At 37.1% G+C, this 11,805-nt stretch overlaps 1 protein-coding gene across 1 annotated transcript; it reads left to right on the top strand.

The window, feature by feature from the left end:
• The first annotated feature begins 891 nt into the window (after positions 1-891).
• Positions 892-11,074, top strand: LOC131705022 (vascular cell adhesion protein 1-like). Its single transcript, XM_059006931.1, has 5 exons — positions 892-1,066; positions 7,806-8,078; positions 8,452-8,775; positions 9,187-9,471; positions 9,717-11,074. Exons 1-5 carry the CDS (start codon positions 1,012-1,014, stop codon positions 9,782-9,784), a joined length of 1,005 nt encoding a protein of 334 aa, XP_058862914.1. The 5' UTR covers positions 892-1,011; the 3' UTR covers positions 9,785-11,074.
• The last annotated feature ends 731 nt before the right edge of the window (positions 11,075-11,805 follow it).

The raw sequence follows: 11,805 nt of genomic DNA, 5'->3' as shown, positions 1-11,805 counted from the left end.
ACACTACCATTAACTTGCCATTGATAAGAGCGCCCTCCGGTGGCAGTACTGACAAAGTGATGTTACATACACGATCAGCTGCACTTTCTGGTGAAACAAACTCCTGCAAAAGAGTTTAAATAAACACCATGGAATAAAAAGGTTACCCTGGACCTTAAACATCCTCATCATTCAACACTTGCTGCACTTTAAAGACAAGTCAATTGAACCCCAAGCTCAGCTGCGCCCTGTTCACATTTTAATGTTAATGCAAAATAACTAGTATATCTAGCCACAAACCTAGTATTGTTCCCAAATCAATAACACATAATTGAAAGAATACACTTGTATCATCTGTACACGTTTTATATTTTCTTTTCAGCGTTTAATATTATTGCCCCTTGATGAGTTGCCCTTTTTACATTACACACATTGATTTAGTGAATTATATCAGGCTTTAGTGACTATTGTGCATTTTATTTTAACAATGCAAAGTATAATATTTATCTTGGCCAGAATAAGGTTATAAACCCAAAGGTTGATAAAGTTACATGTAAATCTTAAACGATTATTTGCCCATGTTTTCTCAAACATCACAACACAAGGAATCTCCAACATTATAGGTTGAAACAAAGCAATTTAGGAATTTCCAGTGCTTCTGTTTATATTGCACATTTACAGTGCTTTACCAAATGTCTCTGATTCCACAGACTAGTCCTGTACGGTATCCACAGAAGGGAGTTGATTAACGCTTGGGTAGAATTTACATTTATTATTCCAAAAGACAAATAAATGAATAAATACATAAATAAATAAATACAATAAAATACAAATAAATAAATAAATAAATAAATAAATAAATAAATAAATACTTAAAACTGTAGTGGGCATTGAATCACGTTCCCCAGTAATGATCGCCATTGCGCGAGTGATTTTTTAAACTTTCGATTTCGAGGTAGAGAAAAGTTGATCTTGAAGGCTCGCACTGTAACGGCACATTTATTTATAACTCCTTACTAGAACACAACAAAAATGGAGCCTGGAGCGCTACTGGTTTGTGTAGGACTTCTGTTTTTTAATTCAAAACGTAAGTTCCCTTTACTGGTTTTAATTTTAGATTTTTACAAGACGTTTAATTGGTGATATCATATTTCGATGGATTCTGGTACCAGTATTATTAGCCGTGTTTAACACCTCTTGTATAAGATCAAGTTGTATTCCTAAACATTTGTGTTTATAATTGTGCTTAATGCAAAAATGAGCGTTAAAAATATAAAAACCAAAAACAAAAGGGGTTGTAATAATGAACACGCTACATTACGGACATTCGTTTTATGTACTTATTAGGCTAGCAATGCAAAAACAGAAAATAGAGTTGGGCGTTCCCGCATATGGGTTTAGTAATAGTATGAGGGGCAATAAACAGTACGGTTCATTTATAAACAGTACGGTTCATTTATAAACAGTACGGTTTATTTATTAACAGTATGGTTCATTTACTGTATTTTTAAGATGGTTAACCCTTTCAAGGCCGGGTAGACCTCTATGCTGGAAATCTGAGCCGGGTTTGTTTGTTTTGTTTTGTTTAGAAATTTTAAAGAAAATGCACACTTCTTTTTAAGAGTCGTAAGTAATTACCTTTGTATCTAATCACCGTAAAACCATAGCTCATTTAAAAGCTTAGAACTTGAAGAATATTATTGTCAAAGTGTTCACAGAATTTAGAACATAGTAAATGTAAAAATGTACAAAATTGGCAGAAAACAGTTTCCCCATAACACTTTATCCTCGTACCAACCCATTTCAGTGTTTCAGGGCCCAAATGATGGTGCTACAGATAAAGGAACCCCGCAAGAGATACCGAGGTATGACACAGGCCCGGTTTTTGGGATGGAACCGCATAACAGTCTCGCGTTTTGATTGGTCCATGTCTGTCACATGAATACGTCGTCACACGAGTGGAAAAGCGTGCAGGCATTTTTAACATTGTGATCAGAGGGAGAGAGTGATCTGCTTTCCACAACCTTACCATTAAAATATAATGTGGTATTACACTGTACTGATATTACAAACTATGAGGAATTACTTTATATAAATTATCATGTTATGCACGAATGTAAGAATTGGCTTTCTGTGGTGGTGTACTTTTTTCTTTCAAGTAGCATATATCTATAATCGTTTTTGCGATATATTTTAATATAAAACATATACGCTATTGCAGTTTTGTTACAGGATACATTAGTTTATCTCTAATGTAATCACAGTTTTACATATAGACTGCCCCTGTTTTCATTTACGTCGCAAATTCTGGGCCGCTTTACTTTTCAGATAATGTCCCAAATTCTGGGCCGATTTGGTTTGCAGATAACATCCCAAATTCTGGGCCGCTTTGGTTTTTAGATAACGTCCCAAATTCTGGGCCGCTTTGGTTTTTAGATAACGTCCCAAATTCTGGGTCGCTTTGGTTTTTAGATAACGTCCCAAATTCTGGGCCGCTTTGATAACATCCCAATTTCTGAGCTACTCCGGTTTTCAGATAACGTTCCGAATTCTGCATTTTCAAATTCAGGCCAGTTTTTGAGATATTCTGCTTAGCTGACAGCCGAGTTTCTAAGTCATGCATGCACAGTTTACCATAAACTGGACCGTTAATTAATTTAAGAGTACATGAATCAAAGTTAATGTATTTTTTACTCTCCTCAGAAAACATTTAGGAACATGGTATACCAAAAAAAAAAAAAAAAAAAGGTCATCTCATTTGCTTATGTAATGTCCATCAATATATAGTGAGGCATAGGGGTTTATCAGAACTTCTGGGTTTAAGAGACCAGTGCCCTTCAACAACTTCAAATAAATCCTATTGTATTGTATTAGTCAGCATTTCCCTTATCTATTCCTGATCATTTATACTGTAGGTCAGGGGTTTTCAACCTTTTTTTGAAACTGTACCCCTTCTATCTGGAGGTTTCAGCTCGAGTACCCCTTTACAATTTTCGCTCAACTGAACGGTACCTCAGTTACAATAAAATGGAGAATAATCTGATGACCCCCCCCCCCCTGTTTATTTAATAAATCTGGGTGACAAACTGCTGGTTTAGGACAGAACAACAAACAGTAAGCTTAATTCTTAAAACTTTTAACTACAAGTATTTGGACGCACAGAATTAAAAAGACAAGTATTGGGTTAGGAGCACACCTATTTTTTTGTAACTTTGACGGCCTTTTGTAAAAGTTTGAAGGCCTTTTGATACCCAGCATACACTGCAATACCCAGCAAAGTTATACACTGATATTCTGATAGCACAGCAATTCAAATGAAGTTTGTAATTGGTTGTGTTCCTCAAATACACAATAAAAAGTGATATTTATAGGGTATACAGTTATACAGCGATACAGTGGTTTCGGACATCTAAGAACAGGTACTGCGAGCATCTGGATTCATACTCAGAGGTACTCTGTAGCCTCCTGGGACATTCGCAGCTTGTTTGACACCCTCTTGTAGTTGCCCGTTTCTGCATATAAAGCAAAATGCTGTTTGTCAATCTCTCTTTTTTCTTATAAATCAGTCTTTGCAAGAATCATTCCAAAAACACTTGAATCAGTTAGGCACTACCAGTCTGACACTACAGGCCTTTAAATTGCAGTACCAATTTGCAAGTTGCTAAGTGGTTGCGTTCCTCAAATTTGCAGTGCAAAGTGATATCTTAAAGAATAGGGTATATAGTGCTTTTTTTCGCCTCCCCTCGCTTTTGGTGCAAAACTGTGCTCCGATACACTCAGGCTGATACTGTGATCACAAAACACTTGGAATGGACTTAAATTGGTGCTTCTGTACTCTTTTTAGATGCACAACAATCTTAGCTAAAGAAAATGGGTTCCTTCGAGTTCGTAAGACCCACGACCGCCATTAGCTGAGCCTTACCCCGATGGTGTTTTTATAATGGGATTTGCCATAGGGAAGGGGGTGGTCTCTTATCGTACCCGTATCTCCACGACCCCTGGGCCAACAAACTCAGAAGGACATTCTTTGCGTGCACAAGAGTCTTAGCTAAAGAAAGACATCAGCCACGGGTTCAAACGCCACCCCACCGCCAGATGGTGGGCGTTGCCCCAAAGGGGTTTTATAATGGGATTTCCCATAGACATTTTTCAGGGTGCTGTATCTCAGGTTCCGGGGTTCCCTAAGACTTGAAAATCGGTATGGAGGTCCACCTCGGGGCCCCTGTCGATCCCTCCAAGTGACGTGTCCCCAGCTAGAAAGGACACCAATTTAGACTTTTTTTGCCAACCTGGAGCTCAAAAGCTATTGGAAATGCAACCTTGACATGCCATCATGCTGAAAATGTGAAAATTTGTTGAAAATGTAGCATTTGAAAACGGGTGGCTCCCTGTGAAAGAGGGCCCCCAGACATGACCCTAGGAAGTTCAACCCGGTTTCTAGGCCCCGGGGTCATGGAGATATGACCCCGAAAAGGGTAGTTTTTGGACATTTTTGACAAGGCGTATCTCGGGTTCTGTGGGGGTTAGGAACTTGATTTTTTTTTTGCGTTGGGGCCCCATGGGGCCCCGCACAAGGAGTCACCATTTTCATGGTTCAAACGCCAGGACGGCTTGGCAAAGTGAATTTTTTCGTCATGACATGAGTTTTTGGGTGAACCACCACACCTTTTTAGGGGGTGGTTTGGGGTGCTCCCCTGAGTCTATATCACTTTGAATGGTGGTTCTACGTGCTCGGGTTCGAGAGATATGCCTGAAAATGTGTTTTATAACACTGCCATAGACATGAATGGGGCTGAATACCTGAAAATATATTTTGCAAAGAATTGCTACGGTGGGTGTATGCGTGCAGGGGTTGCATGGTGGTGTGTGCGTGCAGGGGTTGCATGGTGGTGTGTGCGTGCAGGGGTTGCATGGTGGGTGAATGCGTGCAGGGGTTGCATGGTGGGTGTATGCGTGCAGGGGTTGCATGGTGGTGTGTGCGTGCCAGGGTTGCATGGTGGTACACGTGTGTGGAGGGGAATTGGAGTTCAGGTTTTGCGCACAAGAGGGGCGGGGAAAAGACTGGGAAGGGTAGGGTAAAAGAAAAATTACTACAATCATTTATTTTCACTTTCGACTCCCAGTCTCCTTTCCCTCACTTTATGATTTTATTTTGTGATTATTTAATTATTGTCAAAATAAACGGCCTTCATCTACTCACAGTTGCAGTCTCATTTCTGTCCAAAAAGAACCTGAAACACTACAATATATTGATGGACGTTACATAAGAAAACGAGATGTCATTTTTTCGGAATACCATGTTCCTTTCCAAAAAAGTGTTTTAATATTAGCCTTTAATAAATGAAAACGACTGCTTAAATTAATTTTCATGTATCTATTTCAGTGCAATGTAGTTTCTTCATGTAATAGAAATACGTTTTTTAACATTTACATTTTTGTTTTTTTCATTAAAAAAAAAAAAAAGATTTCTGGGGAGAGTAAAAAATACATGAACTTTGATCAATGTACTAAGGGTTACTCTCAAATGAATTCACGATCCAGTTTATGGTAAACTGTGCATGCATGACTTAGAAACTCGGCTGTCAGCTGATTCCCCAAAAGTGGGCTGAATTCGGAAATGCAAAGCGGCCCAGAATTTGGGATGTTATCTAAAAACCAAGGCTGCCCAGAATTTGGGACGTTATCTAAAAACCAAGGCTGCCCAGAATTTGGGACGTTATCTAAAAACCAAAGCGGCCCAGAATTTGGGATGTTATCTGCAAACCAAATCGGCCCAGAATTTGGGACATTATCTGAAAAGCAAAGCGGCCCAGAATTTGGGACGTAAATGAAAACAGGGGCAGTCTATATGTAAAACTGTGATTACATTAGAGATAAACTAATGTATCCTGTAACAAAACTGCAATAGCGTATATGTTTTATATTAAAATATATCGCAAAAACGATTATAGATATATGCTACTTGAAAGAAAAAAGTACACCACCACAGAAAGCCAATTCTTACATTCGTGCATAACATGATAATTTATATAAAGTAATTCCTCATAGTTTGTAATATCAGTACAGTGTAATACCACATTATATTTTAATGGTAAGGTTGTGGAAAGCAGATCACTCTCTCCCTCTGATTACAATGCCTGCACGCTTTTCCACTCGTGTGACGACGTATTCATGTGACAGACATGGACCAATCAAAACGCGAGACTGTTATGCGGTTCCATCCCAAAAACCGGGCCTGTGTCATACCTCCTGATACCGTTGTAATCTGTCTCCATATGATGACCCTTTTTACCAGTAACTACTGTATTTACATAATTCAGAACATGCTGGAATATAAAATTACAAAGTGAAATTACAAACATTTTTTAATAATTATTTATGCATTCACATCGACATGAATATACATACCTATGGGTTTAAATAACTATTGACCTCTGTCAACCAAAATTGTATGCCATCAAGGGTGTGGTGTTAATATAAAAGTTAATTTGAAGATAAATAAAAAAGAAGTTTTCCCAATACCATAAACTGGATGGGCTTTGATCTTGTGAGGTCAAATAATTAAATAACAAAATACTTCAATCAAATAGTAAATACATAAGAGTTTCTGCTTATGTGTAGTTAGCGCTCAGTAAGGAGTTAGGCTTTTGTTTGTTTCTGTATTATTAATTACTAATACTGAAGTTTCTGTGTTGCACAGCACAGCTGAGCTGTTTTCCTGTCAAACCAATAAACCTTGCAAAGTACACACAGTACTTACTTTTGCCAGCTCAGAAGCAGAGCACAGCCCTTCCTGCTTCCTTGTACTCAACAGCCTTGAATGAATTGGCTGTGGGGGGTTTATATTCCGCACAGGAATCTTTTGTAGCAAAAGTTTTGCTTTTGTGGATGAGGAAAAAATTACAATGAATACTTTTGAATTCGCATTTTTAGAGTTTTGCAAAACATTTGCTACAAAAGATTCTTCCTAAAATTCTTTGTTTGAGAAATTTCTAGAAATTATACATTTTTATTGGGGTATGTAAACTTTTGACTACAACTGTATATATATATATATATATATATATATATATATATATATATATATATATATATATATATATAATAGTAGGGCTGCTCCGATTAATAAATTTAATAGATTAATCCGACCAATTAATCAACTAAAGAGTGGATCGCAGCTGAATTTTGCATGATATTGCTTATTATAGAGCGTTATTATGAATTATATTGGGACTTCATCTCTTTGGTGTCTCAGGTTTTGCTAGATGCAATAAAAAGGAGAAGTACAGGAAGCCACGTGCGTAGCTGTAATGGTGAAGGCAGCTCAGCTGTCTTGTGTTTTCAGGGATGTGCTGACAGTGGCCCGAATGAACGGTTGTTCTGTGAACATTTGTTACACTTACTAAAAAAATGAAAGAATAAAAATACCTTTAGAAAGACTACATTCTCACTGAGCTTATTCTTTTAGATTCAAATGATTTAGAAGTATTACTATGCAGGACAGCCGCTATAAGAACGTTACCTTTATAAAAAATGTGAACGGATTATCTACCGATTAATCAACTAATGCCCATAGATTAATTTATCAACAAATTTGAATCAAGTGACAGCCCTAATATATATATATATATATATATATATATATACACACACACTATATATATATACTACACATACATACATGCACACACTTTAAAAAAATGTATTGCATCTGTTTGAATTAATGAAACATACATTTTTATTAAATCAGTAATTTATCTGTATTGCTTTCCTTGTGAAAGACAAGAAAATAGAAGTATTGAGATGATTGTTATTATCTCTTTTAGGTGTCTCTTCTGCTGTCTGTGATGTGAATATTGACCCCTCTAGAGTCGTGGTGAGATTTGGAGACCCATTGACTGTCAACTGCTCCACAACACGTGAAGATGTATTGGGGGCTGGCTGGGAGTCTTCTGTTTCCCCTGTGAATGAACCAGATAGTAAAATAGCAGTTTGGAATGTCAGCAGCCTCACTGTTTGGGATGCAGAGCCAAAATGCTTTATAAACTACAACAATGAACCCCGTCAGTGTGTAAAAAAACTGGATTTGGTTATTTACAGTAAGTGACTTCATATAACACTTATTTTACATTGTTTGTAAGCTGACTGTATGTGGGGTGAAACTACCGAATACTGTTGAACCTTGTCATTATGCAGAAAGTTTAGTACTGATATATACAGTAAGTACTCCTACTGTATCAGCATCTCTGTGCAGTAGACAGTGTGTCCCAAGTTCATGGAGTTACATGGTTCTGCCAGGGTTTCTTCAGGATAGCATCCCAATGTTATTTTTCAAACTTTTCTGTATGGACAGCGTTTGCTTCATAATCTGCATTGTCTTTGTTTGTTTGGTATATTTCTATACAGCACACTGATCTGAGCCTTTTAATATCACCCTGTAGCAAAAACAATATTGTTTATGTTCATTTGCAGAGTATCCAGAAAGCGTCTCCCTCATTGCTCCTGACTTTATGAAGATTGGTGTAGAATCCACTATAATGTGCCAGGTCCTAGATGTGGCTCCTGCCAGATATGTCAGTGTGAAGCTGTATAAGGGAGATGAACAGCTTGGGAGTAGAAGCTTTACTCATGACTCAACACGGTTTCCTGTGAATGAAAGCATCCCCTTCCCAGTAACACCAACCAGAACAGGCAATGGAGCGGAGTACACTTGTGTGGCAGAGCTTCAATTGGGACCCGAAGGACCGAAACCAAATCCAGAAAAACGCTCTCCTCCCTTGAAAATCCCAGTAGTTTGTAAGTTGAACAATTATTCTTCATTCTCTTGCTCTCCTAGCATGCTGATTCTTTAATAATTATAAACCACATGACTGTAAACTGAAAATCAGCATTATAGTGGGAAAGCATGCCTAACATTTTTCAAAATAATGTGGCCAGGGTCTGATCAAGACAGGTAAATTAATGTAAATCATAGAACTAGAATCCTCCACAGTCACCCGTTGGATGGAAAAGAAAGCCTATGTATTAAAACAAACAAGCCCAGTTGTACAAAGTCAAATCCGCAGATGAAAATGGCCCACACTGTAAATTCCTTGTCTGTTGTAAATGTGAATTTGCATTTCCCATTGCCCTGTTCCTCCACCTGTGGTCTCAGATAGGATCTGAAGAGCCTTCCTCTCTTTGTTTACTCTCCTTTTTTCTTTTCAGACAAGCCCAGTCTATTGAGCGCTGCTGAAGAAAATGTTGAAGTTCATGAAGGGGGCAGTATAGTTTTAAAATGCTCTGCTGATGGGAACCCAGCCCCCACGTATGAGTGGAAATACCCCAAAGCTGATAATGTACAGGAGATAACGAAGGATGGAGTGTCTACTGTAAATATCACAAGAGCCTCGTCTAGCAATGCCAGGGTTTATGAATGCCATGCTAAAAACACATATGGGGTCGCAATGAAGAACATCACTCTTAATGTTTCCAGCGATTCAGCGCAGTGGGGTAATAAACATTTTCAAATCTTAGACATATTTGCCGTACGTGGTTAATGGCAAAATAACTTTGCTTAGTCACACATAGTGAATTCTCGGTTTTGATAAAATCAAACAAAATACAGAAATACCCCCCCCCCCCTACAGCTTTTAATGTATCTAGTAAGATAATATTTGGTGTTTTTCAGTGTTAATAGAAGTACAGTATATGAAATGCAAGATACACTAATGACTTAATTTATTTCTTATGTACAGGAAGAAGCCATTGGACTGGGATTATTGGAGTTGTGATTGTGGCTACTTCAGTGATAGTATTTATCTGAAGAATGTAGAGGCGTGTTTTGTGAAGCAGATCGAAGAAATATATCTTAAATGCTAGTTAGCAGCCTGCCTTATGCTACACATTCTTTTATTTTTATTTTTTATTTTGTGTTCAGAGCCAGAGTCATATATGGAGCTTGTTAACATAATCCTAAAAGGACACAAGAATATCTACTGTACCATTTGAAGTAGATTATTCTTTTAATGCTGTGTGTCGAATCGTGTCATGCCATGAAATCCTACCCTATGTACAGGAGCAACCCCTTGGATTATGATTATTCTTATTACTGGAGTTGTTATTGCTATTGCTATAATAGCAGGAGGAATCAGATTCTGCGGAAGACGAAAATCCGAAAGTGTTTTGTGAAGCAGATCGAAAGAATACTGCTTAAATGTTCATGATAGTCAGCAGCCTCTTATGCTACAAATTCTTTGTGAATCTTGACTCTATGTTTTTTTTTGTGCTCAGAGCCAAATATGGAGCTTGTTTTCATAATCCTAAAAGGACACAAGAATATCTACTGTACCATTTGAAACAGATTGTTCTTTTAACGCTGTTTAACAGTGTGTTGAGCCATGCTATGCCATGAAATCCTACCCACAGAAGAACACTTAAAGTACAGCAAGAAGAGTCATTCATTCATTGTAATTACAGACTCTTAACATGCAATATGATAATAATGGATTAATGCATTAATGAACTGCATGTTGTTTTTTTGGCAAATGTTCACCAAATTGCATATTCTGAAATTGTTAATGCCTCTGTTTTTTTTTGGTTTTTTTTTACGTGCAATGCTTATTTGCTTAAATACAACGCTATGCATCTTTAAAACACAAAAGATACTGTATTTACTGGTTCTCTTGCATGTTATAATAGCATGGTACAAAATGACAGCAGTTACTATTATTTATTTCTTAGCAGATGCCCTTATCCAGGGCAACTTATAATTGTTACAAAATATCACATTATTTTTACATACAATCACATTATTTTTTTTACACAGTATTTTTACATATAATTACCTGTTTATACAGTTGGGTTTTTTACTGGAGCAATCTAGGTAAAGTACCTTGCTCAAGAGTACAGCAGCAGTGTCCTTCACCTGGGATTGAACCCACGCCCCAACGGTCAAGAGTCCAGAGCCCTAACCACTACTCCACTCTTCTGCCCCTAACAACACACTGGCTTCTGTATCAAGTGACATTTACTGCTATGACAGTTCAGTAACCGCAGGCTACATAAAGCTTACTTATCCCATATAATGCAAATGTTTCATTACCATTGTTTTTTTTAGAAAAAATTATGTTTTTTTTTTTCATTTCTAAATTTCGCTATAAAAGTCAACAGTAATGTTAAGCAATCAAAAAAATTAATTACTATGACTTATTTGTATAACAAATTAACATAACAAAAGTGATTGACTTAATTAAATAGCTCATTAATAAATGTTGATTACTGGATCCTGGTATCTGGTTTACATTTTCTGCTTCGTCAGTCCAGATTGAATTTATTATATTTTTACATGTATTATATTTAAGATAATCTTCTGCATCTGTATTTTAAATAATATTGTCTTTATGATAAATTAACCTTAGACTGTTTGTCATCCTAATCTAATGCGGCTTCAGATTCCCCACATCCCACATTACACCTTAAACACGTGTCTGACAAAAGCATGATACAATTGAGATTAGCCGATCCCAAAGAAATGACGCAATCCTGAACCGCAGCGGAACACTAGAGCTGTGAACATCATTTCCAATCAGAATTCAGTGAATCAAAGAGCTTTAACTCAGACTAACCACTAAACAGTGGATATACCATCGATGACAGAATCACTGACCTGCACAAGACAGCTCAGCACAAACAGAATACAACTTGAATTGCAAAGGGATTTTTTTGTAAATTATAAATAAGAAGTAAACAAAGATTTACAATACAAGTTAAAGTTGAAATAACGAAATTAGCCTACAATGTGCAGTGCAGTTTATTTGCATCAGCAAGGGTCATTACAGTTGCAGG

This window comes from Acipenser ruthenus, chromosome 34 (genome assembly GCF_902713425.1).
Source record: "Acipenser ruthenus chromosome 34, fAciRut3.2 maternal haplotype, whole genome shotgun sequence".
NCBI lineage: Eukaryota > Metazoa > Chordata > Actinopteri > Acipenseriformes > Acipenseridae > Acipenser > Acipenser ruthenus.
Note: the sequence above shows the minus strand (reverse complement) of the source record. Positions and strands in the feature narration are given on the sequence as shown.